The sequence below is a fragment of the Lissotriton helveticus genome, chromosome 3_1 (assembly GCF_964261635.1).
Source record: "Lissotriton helveticus chromosome 3_1, aLisHel1.1, whole genome shotgun sequence".
In the NCBI taxonomy this organism is placed as follows: domain Eukaryota; kingdom Metazoa; phylum Chordata; class Amphibia; order Caudata; family Salamandridae; genus Lissotriton; species Lissotriton helveticus.
Genome location: NC_136061.1, coordinates 347,761,209 through 347,780,917, shown reverse-complemented (window position 1 = coordinate 347,780,917; position 19,709 = coordinate 347,761,209). Strand labels below are relative to the sequence as shown.

The window sequence follows — 19,709 nt, the reverse complement described above, 5'->3', positions numbered from 1 at the left end:
TATGGGCCTACTAAGACAGATACAGGAGACACATAAAGAGGAGGTGCGATTCAATTTGATTCAGGCCCCCCCAATTTCAGGCTATCCTTGGTATCCACAACCCTGACATTACCTGGGCTAATCATACGCTGTCTTTTTGGTCTGACTTTTGCATCAAGCATTGTTTATCCCCTGCATCTCTGACTGATTTTCATAGCCAGATAGCCATGACTACTGAAGATTTCACACCCATTTTCCTTCCTGTTACCAGGATCTCACTGATGTATTCAATAAAGATAAAGCCTCAGTCCTTCCACCCCACCGGCCATATGACTGTTAAATCGTCCTACTCCCTGGATTTGAAGGGAGCTTACCACTTGGTACCCGTCATAGAAGGAGACAAATGGAAAACTGACTTTATCACAAAGTTTGCTTCGTTCGAATATTTGGTAATGTCCTTTGGCCTCTGCAAAGCCCCAGCTGCATTCCAATTTTTCATTAATGAGGCTTTATGAGACGACTTGGATATATGTGCTGTGGCAAGTATCAACAACATCTTGATATATTCTTCCTCAGTACCAGAGTATGAGAAACTTGTCAGGGAGATGGCGTGGCTACACAGGTAATGGATTAGGACGTGCTTAGTTAGAGCTCCGTCGCTGGCTTGCCTTTCCTCGCCACAAATATCCAGCACAGCAGGTTTTCAGGGCCGGTGACCGTCTCCGTCGAGCCCTGGTCCAACCAGTGACGAGTGGTGAAGTTTGAGGCTGCTGTGCACGCCGGGGCTCGCGTCCGGAGCCATACAATAATAGAGGCACCGAGAGGAAGTGCAGGTGGCCCGGGGAGGTCTACACGCAAGGCTGAGGATGTGCCTTACCCAGTAGGCCGCAACATGCAGCGACGAGAGGCACATTACTTTGTTGGACTCCCGCTGGCTGCTAGCAGGGTCTGGGGGGGGCTGGAGATGATGGGTGCCACAGCGGCATTATCAGCTGGAGAGCCACAAAGGGAACAATTTAAATGTGCACAGGATCCAACACAGCACACAGGAATCCGGCTCTAAATTATTAAAGACTGCCAAGACCCAGACGCACATGGCGGGTGTTACCAGAGCATATCGGGACCAAGAGAGTCCCCAATAACACAGAGCGCGGCAGAGGGAGAACAGGCACTCGACGCCCGGCAAGGTACTGAAGTGCGCACAAGGGATAAAAGTGCAGGAAAGCAACCTGAGGCCCGACGGTGATTTTCTAAAGGCAATAGTTGACTTGTATTAGAAGTAATTCAGCGACCGACGGCCAGCTGGAGACCCCATACAAAGAAGTAAAGTGTCTCCTGGACATAAAATGGAAGTAATATAACCTGGAGCCTGGTGGTGCCATTTAAAGCATATTTGGACTAAAGATCCTGTGCCTGGCGGTCGACACCCTGGTTGCCCTGGTTGGGTCAGGTGCTCTGCGAAGGCCCCTGGGAAGTTTGGAGTTGAGGGGCTGTGTGGACTGGGATACTGGGCATGACGATTGATGCTCTGGAGACACGAGATTGCGTCCTGATATATACTATAGTGCAAGAAATAAACAAGAGGGGGAGGGAGAGGAGAAAGTGGATTCTGTCTACCCTAGCACTTTATCTAAACAAAAAGGAATCCACTCTGGTAGTGTTGGTGAACCCTACAATGGTGGGGAGCACACAGTGTTGTTTTAAATACCCCTCACACACCAACAGGCCCCTTGGTGTCATGCTTCATCATCGGGGTCTTCCCACCCCTCTACGGGATGCGGCGTGCTGCGACTCACGACTACGTAGGAGCACTGAAGGTGGACTATGTGTTGATGTGTGTGAAGAGAATAAAGTGTGAGTGGTGAGTAAGTGAAAAGTTAAAAGATACCTGGCTCGTAGGAGAAAAAATAAAAAACTGTTTATTAAGCCCTCGGCTGGTATCGTTAAAAGGGTGCAGGTGAGGTTGTCTGTTACTGGTTAGGGTACGTCAACCTCAAAAGTGCGTCGACATGTTTCGGAGTTGGGAAACTCCTTCTTCAGGACGAGGATATGCACAGTTATCCTCACTTTACTCACATGAAAATGTAGATGTCAAAGTGTGCTCTACAAAAGTTAAAAGGTGAAATGTACCTAATCGTGTTATATTGAATGAAGTCTGTTGCGCCCAATTGGCGTTATTTGTACAGTACCTGTGAATGAACAAAAAACATCATGAAACATAACATCACATATGGACATTGATGTTCAAAAAGGCTATGATAATGCATAGGAGGGTAACGAAGAACCCAAAATGAGGTCCAGGAACCCTGTAAAAGAAAAAAGGACATGGACATACGTATAGACACAGACACACATTGATTCAAGATCTAGTCGCCATTGGATTCCCTGGGATGAAAAGATGGGATGACAAACACAAATTTATACAGTGCTTACTTATGAAAAAAGGCTAACTGGCCTCATGAGCCAAAGCGTTGTTATTGGGGGTTCTTTTCTTCCTGCTCAATTTAGCAACCTGTAGAGTGTCAAGAGAGCAAGGTATTAGGATCTAAATAGTTGATTCTCAAGAGAAACATAGGTGCCTCTATACTCCAAGGATCAAACTGACGGTTACTGCAAAGCCCGGTAGGCTGTCTTCCCCTCAAACGCGGCTCCGACGGTATGTCGAGTCGTTCTGACCTAGTCCCTTATATAGTGCCAGTAATTGTTATAATTAATGCCAAATTGAAAACGGAATATGCCCAAAGAAGGACCTCGTCCTTCGGTATCAAATCCGGTCCTGCGTGTATGTGCAGGGCGTGTCAGATCGTACTGCGCATGCGCGAAAAGGTGGCGTCCGAGCCTCGCGGTAATGCACACTGAGAATGTGCGTTCTTAAATGCTAGCTACTCTCGCATGCGCGGTAGGGATCGCCGAGGTTGAAATGGGATCCCGATTTTATTCGAGGAAATTGGGGTAGTTTTGGCAAGGCAATCCTTACAATATTATAAACTGTGACCTCTGTGACACATTCAATATACAGAAGTTTGGGTTCTGAAAGTTGTATAAGAAAAGTGGGGATTGTATGCCCACTGGTGTAAATCTGAACAAGGCCATCCTTACAATACTGAGACAAAGAGGACAGGTCTCTGTGACATGACATCAACAAATTCTCAAAAAAGTATCAAAAAAGGGGGCTGGTCTGATTCATAAATAAAAACTCAGGTTATTCAGCGGTTGAAGGTCAGTATCTGAGACCCAGGTAGTCTGAGGGTTCGGACAGAAATGGAGTATGTTACTAAGCGCAGAGATGGTTTAAGAAAGTTTATCATCGCAGTTGGCTCCATGGGATGGAGTCATTCAATCCGGTGGTGTCCGTGCACAGACGGAACACCCACCTTTGTTCCTTCTCAAAAAGACCAACATCAGATGGCAGTTGTTCAATCACAGTCCAGTGTAGTTCATTTACACAATGTTGTGCCTCCCAAAAATGTACTGCCATCTTAGTAGTCGATTTTTTGCATCTTACGTTGCTTTTATGCTCGTTTATTCTGGTTTTCACAGCTCGTGTGGTCATGCCCACGTACTCCTTGTCGCATGGGCACGTGATGAGATAGACCACATTCCTGCTGTTGCAGTTAGTGAACGCTCGTTGTTCCCACTTGGTACCATTCTGAAAAGTGAGGGTCAAACTTTTCTTGGTCAGATGGCAACTATTGCAATTCCCACATGGGTGGTGTCCATGTAGCCCTTGTAACCTAGTTTGTTGAGTCACAGTGGTTAGAGGTCTAGTATGTACAAGGATGTCTTTTAAATTTTTTCCTCTCCTGTGGGCAAATAGAGGTTTCTCTAAGTCCAGAGTGCCACCTGTCAGAATGCGCCAGTGTTTATTCACCAACTTTGAGACCTGGTTGGAGATTGAACTGTATGTAGTAACACAGACTGTTCTATTAGCTGTGTTTTCTCTCGGAGTTCTATCTTCCAGCAAAGCTTCCCGGTTGTTATTACGAGCCCTTTTCATTGCGCTGTTAATGACTCTGTCAGGATATCGTCTCTGTTTGAGTTTCTCACTCAGGTCTCGGGCTTGGGATTTGTACTTTGCCACGTCGCTACAGTTGCGGCATAGACGTAGGAACTGCCCGTATGGTAAATTTTCTCTTAAGTGACGTGGATGGAAACTGTCGAACCTAAGGAGGCAGTTCCTCGCCGTGGGTTTGAAATGAGTCTCTGTTTTAAGGAACCCTTCCTCATGGTAAATGTTCAGATCTAAAAATACCATTGATTCATTAGACATTTGGTGGGTACATTTCAGAAAGGCGTTTTGTATGTTAAGCCAAGTCATAAAATCCATGATGGATTGACAATCCCCTTCCCAGATGACCAGGACGTCATCAATGTAACGCCGCCAGGTGTGGATTTGGCCCCTGAAAGGATTGATGGGATGTAGGACCTTGGTAGCTTCCACATGGTGTACGTACAGCCCCGCCAGGCTCGGCGCGAAAGTACTACCCATACTGGTTCCGTGACGTTGCAGATACATGGTGCCCTCATACTCAAAGAAGTTCTTGGTAAGCGCTATGGAAATGCACTCCATTACTACTCCTCGTGGGGTTTGATAATTCCATGGGTTGGAATGGAGCACCTCCTCAATGATTAGGAGTGTTTCAACATGTGGAAGGCTGGTGTAGAGGCTTTCCACGTCGAGGCTCAGCAACATCTGAGAGTCTGGGTCAAACGGTTGGTTTTGTAGTAGCTGAAGGACCGCTTTGGTGTCCCTCAAATATGTGTCCGTAGCCTGTACCAGAGGCCTCAAGAAGGCATCGGCGAATTATGATAATGGTTTTAGTATGGATGAAACGCCGGACACAATTGGACGGCCAGGCGGATTTTGTAGACTCTTATGGACCTTTGGTATTGTATAGAAGTAAGGTCTACGAGGGTTTCTTTGTATCAGAAATTCTGACTCCTTCTTAGTGAGCCAGTTGTGGGCCAGGGCTTCCTCAATCATTGCCCCTATTTGTATACGCAAAGATTCTGTGGGGTCCTCTAAGAGGATCTGGTAGTTTCTCCTATCAGAAAGGAGTCTCCTACACTCTTGGTCATATGCAGTCGTAGTCTGAATGACTACTGCCCCCCCTTTGTCTGCGGGTTTTATAGTGAGTTGTTTATTCTGCGAGAGTTCCCTTACTGCCTCGTTTTCCTGTTTGCTCATATTTTGTAATACGCTCTGGTTGAGATTTATTTTGCTGAGTTCAAGCATAATGGACTTCTCAAAAGCCAGGACTTCAACGGGAAGTTGATTGTCCAATGGCGTGAAAGATGATTTAGGCCTTAAACCCGTGTCCGAAGGATCCTGGGTAGGCTCTTGGTTCTTAAAAAAGGCTTTCAACTTGATAGTTCTGACAAAGTCTTGGATCTCTTTGTGTAAGCGGAACGTGTCAGGTTTGTTTGTAGGGACATACCCTAAGCCTTTGTTGAGTACCTCGTTCTGTAGGTCTGTTAAGGGCCAGGGAGATATGTTAATGACTAGGTTCCCCTCTTGCTTGTTGAAGCTTGATTCGCTGTCATGCTCCTGGTGTGGACCCTGGGGTCTGCTTCGTCCACCGGTTGCCAGGTGACATTGTTCCCCTTCCTGTTCCTGCCTCTGCGGGGACCTGGGCCCCACGATAAAAAAGGCTGCTGGTTTTGCGGTGTGGCAGTAGGGTCCTCCCCACTTTGTGGGTACATCGGTCCCATAGGTGGTGGGCCATATTGATATTGAGGGAATTGGTACAGGCCTTGGTAGGGGTTGAATTGTGGCGGCCCTTGGAAGCCTCTCCAGCCTCTTTGGCGTGGGAATTGTATGAAATGTGTATGAAATATAATCATTAAAAATCATGGGAAAAATGCTTTCGATTAAAACATAGGCTAAAAAGTACTTGGGCTTTCCCGTTTTAGGAAACTGCAAACCAAGGGGCCAACTCAAGCAAATCGAACCGAATTGAAAGTAGTTACGAGGCAAAATTTTGGTGCTAAATTTTGGTGCTCAAACATATGGTGAGTAACCAATCAGGACCTAAGCGGTATCAGATATGAGTTGACATCGAAATATACAGGGGCATACTAACGATGGTTTAATAATATAATTCCCTAGGAATCTTTCCATTGACGTTGGTTATATATATATATATAAAAAAACGGTGGCTCCCCCTGGCAGCAAACGACACACATACATCAAAACAACAGGTATTGTTCATCTTTAATTTGTTTTGATAAAAAGCAAGGTGTGAGGCAATTAAAGAATCATTGTTGTAATGTATGCCTAAAACAGGGTGAGATTGGTCTATATCTATAGAAGTTCGGTGGTGAACCCCAATAGATTGAGGAACACTGAGATAACCCCATATTCGCAAAGTTAGTTTGTTATTATAAAACTCTTAGCCTACAAATGAAGTAGTGCAATACTGGCATGAGAAAACCTAAAACAAATATCTACATACGATCTAGATCAGATGTGTTGTCTTTCCATTTAGAAACAACAAGAATTTGCACATTCAGCAAAGTATTTTCGGAATGGGGAAATCATTGAAAAACCCATAAAAAAGAAATCGAACCAGCACCATCCAGTAGAGATAATTATCTCCATCTGGAGTAAGGTAAGCGTGCTGCACAAGATACTATGATAACAATAAAGTGGTAACGGCTTGGGAGCATGGGCCATATGGTTCAGAGAGAGGTAAACAAGTAAAACAGGGTTAAGGTGTTTTACAATAAGAAGAATAATAAAAATGTGAGATCTCATAGAGCGATGATGGATATACTGTACAAATTGTGTCTTTTATATATACAGTGAGAATAACAAAAACTTTTGTAAAATATGTGAAGTGACCAGATATGAACACAATTGTAATAGGGTACACCTAGAAAAGATGTCATGGTGATAGAATGACAGACAAACTTTTTATGTGCAAATACTAAAGTGGATGGTAATTCTGTTTTTTTAACTGTCTAGAATCAGTCCTGAAGAAGGTGTTCAAAAAGAAAACCGAAACGCCGCGTCGACTCTTTGATTCTTTTTATCCTCGATAAATTGTTTTATTTGTTTATTAATGTTTTAAATTGTAATTTGTATTATGAATTATGTAACGACTGTATGAATAAATTGTATTTTCCCCCCAAAATTTTTTACCAAACACTTTTTGTGAATTCGTCTGTCTTTCCAATTGATGAAATTTATGTGTACTAATTGTCGGACTATAGTAGTGGTCCCGTCACTGATGCTCAATGTGGTTGCTGTTATGTTAATACAATTTTGATGGTACATAATCCTCAGACATAAATATTTAGATACCCAATTTGAACCTTTACCTCTCCCGCCCTTTGGGGGCATGCTATGTTTTGGTAACAATACCACTAATGATTCTTCATTTCAAGTGGATATATCTTTGATTGTCCACTTATTTGGGACTTTGAGCTTTTTACAAGTAGGGTCCTCCCCCCATTGTGGGTACATCGGTCCCATAGGTGGGGCCCACCATTGTAGGGTTCACCAACACTACCAGAGTGGATTCCTTTTTGTTTAGATAAAGTGCTAGGGGAGACAGAATCCACTTCCTCCTCTCCCTCCCCCTCTTGTTTATTTCTTGTTCTAGACAGCGCGCAGCTGTGGGAGCCCCTCCCAAGTAACTTGGACACCTATAGACATTCGCCACACACTACATCCAGCGCCTAATTAACCACTTTTTCCTAGACTAACATCATAATGGAGGATGAACACGGCCTTACCTTCAGTGAGGACGACATTGACAGGATTCTTGCGGAAGTGAATCCTTTCGAGGGATTAAGCAACAATGACCCAGGCCCAGCAGTGGCAGATTGGGACGAACTTACAAACCTAAGGAAAGTCCAGATTAGGGCTGCCTTGCATGGTCTACTAATGAGGGAATATCTAAGGAACAAGATGGCCCCTCAGGGCCTCATAGTTAAAAACGAACCCTTCATTTTTCAAGACGATCTTGTGTTTAAAAAAGCCTGGTCTCTGATATCCTGGCACTGTACCAGAGATTGGCTGGTACTGATAGTACAAACAGCCACAAGAAAGTCCCAAGAATTGAAGGTTGAGATTCAAAGACTTGAGGTTCAACTCAAAGCGTTCATTTCACCAGCAGCCCTGAAGAAAGGGTTAGAAGAACTTAATCAACAAATGACCGACTTTGAGGCCACTTTAAAGCAAAGCAAGTTCAATAAACTAAAGAAAGACAAAGACCGCTTTACGGCCGAGAGGGCGTACCCTTACACCAAAGCTGACTATGTGGCAAGTGGAAACATGAGTGATGCTGACAGTGTGAGCTCAGATGGTAGCTCTACCAGCACTAACTCGGGTGGTTTCCAACATAGAAAACAACAAAGGGGTGGTTACCGCCAGCAGAGAACCCAATTCCCACGCCAAAGAGGCTGGAGAGGCTTCCAAGCGCCGCCACAATTCAACCCCTACCAAGGCCTGTACCAATTCCCTCAATATCAATATTGCCCACCACCTATGGGACCCATGTACCCACAATGGGGGGAGGACCCTACTGCCACACCGCAAAACCAACAGCCTTTTTTATCGTGGGGCCCAGGTCCCCGCAGAGGCAGGAACAGGAAGGGGAACAATGTCACCTGGCTACCGGTGGACGAAGCAGACCCCAGGGTCCACACCAGGAGCATGACAGCGAATCAAGCTTCAACAAGCAAGAGGGGAACCTAGTCATTAACATATCTCCCTGGCCCTTAACAGACCTACAGAACGAGGTACTCAACAAAGGCTTAGGGTGTGTCCCTACAAACAAACCGGACACGTTCCGCTTACACAAAGAGATCCAAGACTTTGTCAGAACTATCAAGTGAAAGCGTTTTTTAAGAACCAAGAGCCTACCCAGGATCCTTCGGACACGGGTTTAAGGCCTAAATCATCTTTCACACCATTGGACAATCAACTTCCCGTTGAAGTCCTGGCTTTTGAGAAGGCCATTATGCTTCAACTCAGCAAAATAAATCTCAACCAGAGCGTATTTCAAAATATGAGCAAACAGAAAAACGAGGCAGTAAGGGAACTCTCGCAGAATAAACAACTCACTATAAAACCCGCAGACAAAGGGGGGGCAGTAGTCATTCAGACTACGACTGCATACGACCAAGAGTGTAGGAGACTCCTTTCTGATAGGAGAAACTACCAGATCCTCTTAGAGGACCCCACAGAATCTTTGCGTATACAAATAGGGGCAATGATTGAGGAAGCCCTGGCCCACAACTAGCTCACTAAGAAGGAGTCAGAATTTCTGATACAAAGAAACCCACGTAGACCTTACTTCTATACAATACCAAAGGTCCATAAGAGTCTACAAAATCCGCCTGGCCGTCCAATTGTGTCCGGTGTTTCATCCATACTAGAACCATTATCAAAATTCGCCGATGACTTCTTGAGGCCTCTGGTACAGGCAACGGACACATATTTGAGGGACACCAAAGCGGTCCTTCAGCTACTACAAAACCAACCGTTTGACCCAGACTCTCAGATGTTGCTGAGACTTGACGTGGAAAGCCTCTACACCAGCCTTCCACATGATAAAACACTCCTAATCATTGAGGAGGTGCTCCATTCCAACCCATGGAATTATCAAACCCCACGAGGAGTAGTAATGGAGTGCATTTCCATAGCGCTTACCAAGAACTTCTTTGAGTATGAGGGCACCATGTATCTGCAACGTCACGGAACCAGTATGGGTAGTACTTTCGCGCCGAGCCTGGCGGGGCTGTACGTACACCATGTGGAAGCTACCAAGGTCCTACATCCCAACAATCCTTTCAGGGGCAAAATCCGCACCTGGCGGCGTTACATTGATGACGTCCTGGTCATCTGGGAAGGGGATTGCCAATCCATCACGGATTTTATGTCTTGGCTTAACATACAAAACGCCTTTCTGAAATTTACCCACCAAATGTCTAATGAATCAATGGTATTTTTAGATCTGAACATTTACCATGAGGACGGGTTCCTTAAAACAGAGACTCATTTCAAACCCACGGCGAGGAACTGCCTCCTTAGGTTCGACAGTTTCCATCCACGTCACTTAAGAGAAAATTTACCATACGGGCAGTTCCTACGTCTACGCCGCAACTGTAGCCACGTGGCAAAGTACAAATCCCAAGCCCGAGACCTGAGTGAGAAACTCAAACAGAGACGATATCCTGACAGAGTCATTAACAGCGCAATGAAAAGGGCTCGTAATAACATCCGGGAAGCTTTGCTGGAAGATAGAACTCCGAGAGAAAACACAGCTAATAGAACAGTCTGTGTTACTACATACAGTTCAATCTCCAACCAGGTCTCAAAGTTGGTGAATAAACACTGGCGCATTCTGACAAGTGGCACTCTGGACTTAGAGAAACCTCTATTTGCCCACAGGAGAGGAAAAAATGTAAAAGACATCCTTGTACATACTAGACCTCTAACCACTGTGACTCAACAAACTAGGTTACAAGGGCTACATGGACACCACCCATGTGGGAATTGCAATAGTTGCCATCTGACCAAGAAAAGTTTGACCCTCACTTTTCAGAATGGTACCAAGTGGGAACAACGAGCCTTCACTAACTGCAACAGCAGGAATGTGGTCTATCTCATCACGTGCCCATGCGACAAGGAGTACGTGGGCATGACCACACGAGCTGTAAAAACCAGAATGAACAAGCATAAAAGCAATGTAAGATGCAAAAAATCGACTACTAAGATGGCAGCACATTTTTTGGAGGCACAACATTGTGTAAATGAACTACACTGGACTGTGATTGAACAACTGCCATCTGATGTTGGTCTTTTTGAGAAGGAACAAAGGTGGGTATTCCGTCTGGGCACGGACACCACCGGATTGAATGACTCCATCCCATGGAGCCAACTGCGATGATAAACTTTCTTCAACCATCTCTGCGCTTAGTAACATACTCCATTTCTGTCCGAACCCTCAGACTACCTGGGTCTCAGATACTGACCTTCAACCGCTGAATAACCTGAGTTTTTATTTATGATTCAGACCAGCCCCCTTTTTTGAGACTTTTTTGAGACTTTTTTGAGAATTTGTTGATGTCATGTCACAGAGACCTGTCCTCTTTGTCTCAGTATTGTAAGGATGGCCTTGTTCAGATTTACACCAGTGGCCAACAATCCCCACTTTTCTTATACAACTTTCAGAACCCAAACTTCTGTATATTGAATGTGTCACAGAGGTCACAGTTTATAATATTGTAAGGATTGCCTTGCCAAAACTACCCCAATTTCCTCGAATAAAATCGGGATCCCATTTCAACCTCGGCGATCCCTACCGCGCATGCGCGAGTAGCTAGCATTTAAGAACGCACATGCTCAGTGTGCATTACCGCGAGGCTCGGACGCCACCTTTTCGCGCATGCGCAGTAAGATCTGACACGCCCTGCACATACACGCAGGACCGTATTTGATTCCGAAGGACGAGGTCCTTCTTTGGGCATATTCCGTTTTCAATTTGGCATTAATTATAACAATTACTGGCACTATATAAGGGACTAGGTCAGAACGACTCGACATACCGTTGGAGCCGCGTTTGAGGGGAAGACAGCCTACCGGGCTTTGCAGTAACTGTGAGTTTGATCCTTGGAGTATACAGGCACCTATGTTTCTCTTGAGAATCAACTATTTAGATCCTAATACCTAGCTCTCTTGACACTCTACAGGTTGCTAAATTGAGCAGGAAGAAAAGAACCCCCAATAACAACGCTTTGGTTCATGAGACCAGTTAGCCTTTTTTCATAAGTAAGCACTGTATAAATTTGTGTTTGTCATCCCATCTTTTCATCCCAGGGAATCCAATGGCGACTAGATCTTGAATCAATGTGTGTCTGTGTCTATACGTATGTCCATGTTCTTTTTTTTTTTCAGGGTTCCGGGACCTCATTTTGGGTTCTTCGTTACCCATCTATGCATTATGATAGCCTTTTTGAACATCAATGTCCATATGTGATGTTATGTTTCATGATGTTTTTTGTTCATTCACAGGTACTGTACAAATAACGCCAATTGGGCGCAACAGACTTCATTCAATATACCACTATTAGGTACATTTCACCTTTTAACTTTTGTAGAGCACACTTTGACATCTACATTTTCATGTGAGTAAGGTGAGGATAACTGTGCATATCCTGGTCCTGAAGAAGGAGTTTCCCAACTCCGAAACATGTCGACGCACTTTTGAGGTTGACGTACCCTAACCAGTAACAGACAACCTCACCTGCACCCTTTTAACGATACCAGCCGAGGGCTTAATAAACAGTTTTTTATTTTTTCTCCTACGAGCCAGCTATCTTTTAACTTTTCACTTCCTCACCACTCACACTTTATTCTCTTCACACACATCAACACATAGTCCACCTTCAGTGCTCCTACGTAGTCGTGAGTCGCAGCACGCCGCATCCCGTAGAGGGGTGCGAAGACCCCGATGATGAAGCATGACACCAAGGGGCCTGTTGGTGTGTGAGGGGTATTTAAAACAACACTGTGTGCTCCCCACCATTGTAGGGTTCACCAACACTACCAGAGTGGATTCCTTTTTGTTTAGATAAAGTGCTAGGGGAGACAGAATCCCCTTTCTCCTCCCCCCCCCACTTGTTTATTTCTTGTTCTAGACAGCGCGCAGCTGTGGGAGCCCCTCCCAAGTAACTTGGACACCTATAGACATTCGCCACACACTACATCCAACGCCTAATTAACCACTTTTCCCTAGACTAACATCATAATGGAGGATGAACACGACCTTACCTTCAGTGAGGACGACATTGACAGGATTCTTGCGGAAGTGAATCCTTTCGAAGGATTAAGCAACAATGACCCAGGCCCAGCAGTGGCAGATTGGGACGAACTTACAAACCTAAGGAAAGTCTAGATTAGGGCTGCCTTGCATGGTCTACTAATGAGGGAATATCTAAGGAACAAGATGGCCCCTCAGGGCCTCATAGTTAAAAACGAACCCTTCATTTTTCAAGACGATCTTGTGTTTAAAAAAGCCTGGTCTCTGATATCCTGGCACTGTACCAGAGATTGGCTGGTACTGATAGTACAAACAGCCACAAGAAAGTCCCAAGAATTGAAGGTTGAGATTCAAAGACTTGAGGTTCAACTCAAAGCGTTCATTTCACCAGCAGCCCTGAAGAAAGGGTTAGAAGAACTTAATCAACAAATGACCGACTTTGAGGCCACTTTAAAGCAAAGCAAGTTCAATAAACTAAAGAAAGACAAAGACCGCTTTACGGCCGAGAGGGCGTACCCTTACACTAAAGCTGACTATGTGGCAAATGGAAACATGAGTGATGCTGACAGTGTGAGCTCAGATGGTAGCTCTACCAGCACTAACTCGGGTGGTTTCCAACATAGAAAACAACAAAGGGGTGGTTACCGCCAGCAGAGAACCCAATTCCCACGCCAAAGAGGCTGGAGAGGCTTCCAAGGGCCGCCACAATTCAACCCCTACCAAGGCCTGTACCAATTCCCTCAATATCAATATGGCGCACCACCTATGGGACCGATGTACCCACAATGGGGGGAGGACCGTACTGCCACACCGCAAAACCAGCAGCCTTTTTTATCGTGGGGCCCAGGTCCCCGCAGAGGCAGGAACAGGAAGGGGAACAATGTCACCTGGCAACCGGTGGACAAAGCAGACCCCAGGGTCCACACCAGGAGCATGACAGCAAATCAAGCTTCAAAAAGCAAGAGGGGAACCTAGTCATTAACATATCTCCCTGGCCCTTAACAGACCTACAGAACGAGGTACTCAACAAAGGCTTAGTGTATGTCCCTACAAACAAACCGGACACGTTCCGCTTACACAAAGAGATCCAAGACTTTGTCAGAACTATCAAGTTGAAAGCCTTTTTTAAGAACCAAGAGCCTACCCAGAATCCTTCAGATACGGGTTTAAGGCCTAAATCATCGTTCACGCCATTGGACAATCAACTTCCCGTTGAAGTTCTGGCTTTTGAGAAGGCCATTATGCTTGAACTCAGCAAAATAAATCTCAACCAGAGCGTATTTCAAAATATGAGCAAACAGGAGAACGAGGCAGTAAGAGAACTCTCGCAGAATAAACAACTCACTATAAAACCTGCAGACAAAGGGGGGGCAGTAGTCATTCAGACTACGACTGCATACGACCAAGAGTGTAGGAGACTCCTTTCTGTTAGGAGAAACTACCAGATCCTCTTAGAGGACCCCACAGAATCTTTGCGTATACAAATAGGGGCAATGATTGAGGAAGCCCTGGCCCACAACTGGCTCACTAAGAAGGAGTCAGAATTTCTGATACAAAGAAACCCTCGTAGACCTTACTTCTATACAATACCAAAGGTCCATAAGAGTCTACAAAATCCGCCTGGCCGTCCAATTGTGTCCGGCGTTTCTTCCATACTAGAACCATTATCAAAATTCGCCGATGCCTTCCTCTGGTACAGGCAACGGACACATATTTGAGGGACACCAAAGCGGTCCTTCAGCTACTACAAAACCAACCGTTTGACCCAGACTCTCAGATGTTGCTGAGCCTTGACGTGGAAAGCCTCTACACCAGCCTTCCACATGATGAAACACTCCTAATCATTGAGGAGGTGCTCCATTCCAACCCATGGAATTATCAAACCCCACGAGGAGTTGTAATGGAGTGCATTTCCATAGCGCTTACCAAGAACTTTTTTGAGTATGAGGGCACCATGTATCTGCAACGTCACGGAACCAGTATGGGTAGTACTTTCGCGCCGAGCCTGGCGGGGCTGTACGTACACCATCTGGAAGCTACCAAGGTCCTACATCCCAACAATCCTTTCAGGGGCAAAATCCGCACCTGGTGGCGTTACATTGATGACGTCCTGGTCTTCTGGGAAGGGGATTGCCAATCCATCACGGATTTTATGACTTGGCTTAACATACAAAACGCCTTTCTGAAATGTACCCACCAAATGTCTAATGAATCAATGGTATTTTTAGCTCTGAACATTTACCATGAGGAATGGTTCCTTAAAACAGAGACTCATTTCAAACCCACGGCGAGGAACTGCCTCCTTAGGTTCGACAGTTTCCATCCACGTCACTTAAGAGAAGATTTACCATACGGGCAGTTCCTGCGTCTACGCCGCAACTGTAGCGACGTGGCAAAGTACAAATCCCAAGCCCGAGACCTGAGTGAGAAACTCAAACAGAGACAATATCCTGACAGAGTCATTAACAGGGCAATGAAAGGGCTCGTAATAACAACCGGGAAGCTTTGCTGGAAGATAGAACTCCGAGAGAAAACACAGCTAATAGAACAGTCTGTGTTACTACATACAGTTCAGTCTCCAACCAGGTCTCAAAGTTGGTGAATAAACACTGGCGCATTCTGACAAGTGGCACTCTGGACTTAGAGAAACCTCTATTTGCCCACAGGAGAGGAAAAAATTTAAAAGACATCCTTGAACATACTAGACCTCTAACCACTGTGACTCAACAAACTAGGTTACAAGGGCTACATGGACACCACCCATGTGGGAATTGCAATAGTTGCCATCTGACCAAGAAAAGTTTGACCCTCACTTTTCAGAAAGGTACCAAGTGGGAACAACGAGCGTTCACTAACTGCAACAGCAGGAATGTGGTCTATCTCATCACTTGCCCATGTGACAAGGAGTACGTGGGCATGACCACACGAGCTGTGAAAACCAGAATAAACGAGCATAAAAGCAACGTAAGATGCAACAAATCGACTACTAAGATGGCAGCACATTTTTTGGAGGCACAACATTGTGTAAATGAACTACACTGGACTGTGATTGAACAACTGCCATCTGATGTTGGTCTTTTTGAAAAGGAACAAAGGTGGGTGTTCCGTCTGGGCACGGACACCACCGGATTGAATGACTCCATCCCATGGAGCCAACTGCGATGATAAACTTTCTTCAACCATCTCTGCGCTTAGTAACATACTCCATTTCTGTCCGAACCCTCAGACTACCTGGGTCTCAGATACTGACCTTCAACCGCTGAATAACCTGAGTTTTTATTTATGAATCAGACCAGCCCCCTTTTTTGAGACTTTTTTGAGACTTTTTTGAGAATTTGTTGATGTCATGTCACAGAGACCTGTCCTCTTTGTCTCAGTATTGTAAGGATGGCCTTGTTCAGAATTACACCAGTGGGCATACAATCCCCACTTTTCTTATACAACTTTCAGAACCCAAACTTCTGTATATTGAATGTGTCACAGAGGTCACAGTTTATAATATTGTAATGATTGCCTTGCCAAAACTACCCCAATTTCCTCGAATAAAATCGGGATCCCATTTCAACCTCGGCGATCCCTACCGCGCATGCGCGTGTAGCTAGCATTTAAGAACGCACATGCTCAGTGTGCATTACCGCGAGGCTCGGACGCCACCTTTTCGCGCATGCGCAGTACGATCTGACACACCCTGCACATACACGCAGGACCGGATTTGATTCCGAAGGACGAGGTCCTTCTTTGGGCATATTCCGTTTTCAATTTGGCATTAATTATAACAATTACTGGCACTATATAAGGGACTAGGTCAGAACGACTCGACATACCGTTGGAGCCGCGTTTGAGGGGAAGACAGCCTACCGGGCTTTGCAGTAACCGTGAGTTTGATCCTTGGAGTATAGAGGCACCTATGTTTCTCTTGAGAATCAACTATTTAGATCCTAATACCTAGCTCTCTTGACACTCTACAGGTTGCTAAATTGAGCAGAAAGAAAAGAACCCCCAATAACAACGCTTTGGCTCATGAGGCCAGTTAGCCTTTTTTCATAAGTAAGCACTGTATAAATTTGTGTTTGTCATCCCATCTTTTTATCCCAGAGAATCCAATGGCGACTAGATCTTGAATCAATGTGTGTCTGTGTCTATACGTATGTCCATGTCCTTTTTTCTTTTACAGGGTTCCTGGACCTCATTTTGGGTTCTTCGTTACCCTCCTATGCATTATCATAGCCATTTTGAACATCAATGTCCATATGTGATGTTATGTTTCATGATGTTTTTTGTTCATTCACAGGTACTGTACAAATAACGCCAATTGGGCGCAACAGACTTCATTCAATATAACACGATTAGGTACATTTCACCTTTTAACTTTTGTAGAGCACACTTTGACATCTACATTTTCATGTGAGTAAGGTGAGGATAACTGTGCATATCCTCGTCCTGAAGAAGGAGTTTCCCAACTCCGAGACATGTCGACACACTTTTGAGGTTGACGTACCCTAACCAGTAACAGACAACCTCACCTGCACCCTTTTAACGATACCAGCCGAGGGCTTAATAAACAGTTTTTTATTTTTTCTCCTACGAGCCAGGTATCTTTTAACTTTTCACTTCCTCACCACTCACACTTTATTCTCTTCACACACATCAACACATAGTCCACCTTCAGTGCTCCTACGTAGTCGTGAGTCGCAGCACGCCGCATCCCGTAGAGGGGTGCGAAGACCACGATGATGAAGCATGACACCAAGGGGCCTGTTGGTTTGTGAGGGGTATTTAAAACAACACTGTGTGCTCCCCACCATTGTAGGGTTCACCAACACTACCAGAGTGGATTCCTTTATATACTATAGTGCACCAGCTGGCTCCCACCCCTTCTTTTGATCTAGCGGGGCCAGGCAGTGGTCTCCCTTGGCTCACTTTACACCACTAGTTTGAGAAGCCTGCTGCAAAATACCCCACTATGGCTCTATGTCACACGGAGGCAGGCCGCGGACCGTGCCGGGGGTCTGCTGACCCAGCCCCCCCTGCTGACCCGCGCCCAGTCAGACAAAATGCCCGGGGAGGAATCATCTGACCCGACATCCAGCAAATTGGATGCTGTGTTGGCGGCGGTGGAAAAGTTAGGTGAAACTATGAACCAGACTCCTAATTCATTTGAAAGCAAGATAGACAAGGTGGCCATTGATTTGAATCTACTTCATGCTGACCACCGCCAACTTACAGATAGAACATCCGCAATGGAGGTCACCATAAGAGAGATCTCTCCACAGATAACGGCGGCGAAGAAGCACGTTAAAGACCTTACGGCCTGGGTGGAGTTCCTGGAAAGCAGAACCGTCGATGCCGAAGGGAGATAAAGGCACAATAATGTGCGTTTGGTAGGCCTGTTAGAGGGCACGGAAGGCAGAGACGTAGTAGCCTATGCTGAATCCTGACTTCGTGATCTGCTCCCAGAGGGGACACTATCCCCCCACTTTGTCACTGAACGAGCACACAGAGTACGGGCTAGGCCTCCGCCCCCGGGGGTCAATCCTAGACCGCTCCTGATGCGATTGCTGTACCACAGGGATAGAGACTCCATTCTCCAGGAAACCTGGGAATTACAGGACGTCCATGTAGACAATCACAAAATCATGTTTTTCCCAGACTTCACGATGCTGGTAAAGAACAGAGATACTCTTACATGGCAGTGAAGAGGAGACTCCGGCATCAAGACCTTACATATTCCCCGTTGTTTCCAGCCCATCTGAGGGTGGTGGCATGTGTTAAGACTCACTTTTTCGATACTCCGGAGGCGATAGGGGACTGGCTGGACATTCGAGGTTCTGCAGGAGATGCTACTTTGATGACGAGAGCAAATGACATGAGCACTGAAGGCCCTCTTGGACGCCGTAGGAGGGGGAAGAGGCGCAAAACGATTAAAACATCCCAAAACCTTGGACCTAACCCAGAGCAGCTGTTACAGGATCAACGCAACGCCCTCCAGGAGGCAGCGGAAATAGGAGGGATGCAAGGGGAAACATCTGTATGCAGCCTACAAGGACAAGAAAGTGAGGGAAAACTATCAGACGAAGTTCTGAACTCACTTGGATGAACTGCCAGTGGCCACTCCCCAGAATGCAGACAACACTGCTTTGTCCATGGCGCAGTACTCTAGATAAGCACCGTCCATAACATATTGCTGCCTACGCAAGTATACTAAGACCCTATTATTGATGTACCACAATGCTGATCTCCTGTAATGTACATGTATGCTATTATAGAATATAGTCAATGAATGTGAAGGTGTGGAGCTTGAGAAAGATTGGACTCATGCCATGTGTTATATGACTTCCCTGATGGCACCGGCCTATGTTTATTGCTCTAAGGCCCTGACTTATGCTTTCTTCTTTGGGGGACGGGGCGCCATCGCGGTAAAGCACCCACAGTATCTCAAACACACCCCGCTTGCACGGAAAGCCCCCTTGTCATTGATAGAATGTCGTTTTCATTTTCTGTTTGGACTACTGCATGTTGCAATTTCGCCCTTTTGGTATTATTGGTTTTAGTTTTAAGTATTTTTGCCATTAGTTACGCTCCGGGTCGAAACACACTGAGTAGTAGATATATAGCCACTCACCAGCAGCTCTCACCCCAGACATGTACCATGCTGATTAATACAGTAATTATGCCACCTAGGGCTTGCACGCTGGTTCACGTTAGGATACCGTGGCCTCGTTTACAATATGCACATGGAATTTGAGAGGCATTCACAGCCCGTCCCATAGATTCCTTATTTACTCATATCTTAAAAGGCACCACGTACAGATTGCTCTTCTACAAGAGATACACTTGCCGGGGTCTGAAGTGAAACAATTGCAGAGAAGAGGGAGAGGACAGTTACACGCCACAGGCTACTCCGCATATGCTAGGGGAGCTCTAATTTAGGTTAGACCAGGCACCCCATTTCGCATA

The 19,709-nt window shown here is 45.5% G+C and overlaps 1 protein-coding gene across 7 annotated transcripts in view; it reads left to right on the top strand.

Moving 5' to 3' along the window:
* The window catches only part of LOC144822453 (uncharacterized), a 1,018,233-nt gene that overhangs the window by 872,086 nt on the left and 126,438 nt on the right, over positions 1–19,709 (top strand). For 5 of the 7 annotated variants that reach the window (XM_078680011.1, XM_078680005.1, XM_078680008.1 and 2 more), the window contains 2 exons: positions 6,468–6,590; positions 6,947–7,084. The exons of 1 other annotated variant lie outside the window; for it this stretch is intronic. In XM_078680011.1, the coding sequence (XP_078536137.1) occupies positions 6,468–6,590; positions 6,947–6,958 (135 nt within the window). In that variant the 3' untranslated portion in view covers positions 6,959–7,084. Of the gene's footprint in view, positions 1–6,467; positions 6,591–6,946; positions 7,085–19,709 lie in introns of those variants that run through there. One more of the 7 variants, XM_078680007.1, reaches the window with a different exon arrangement.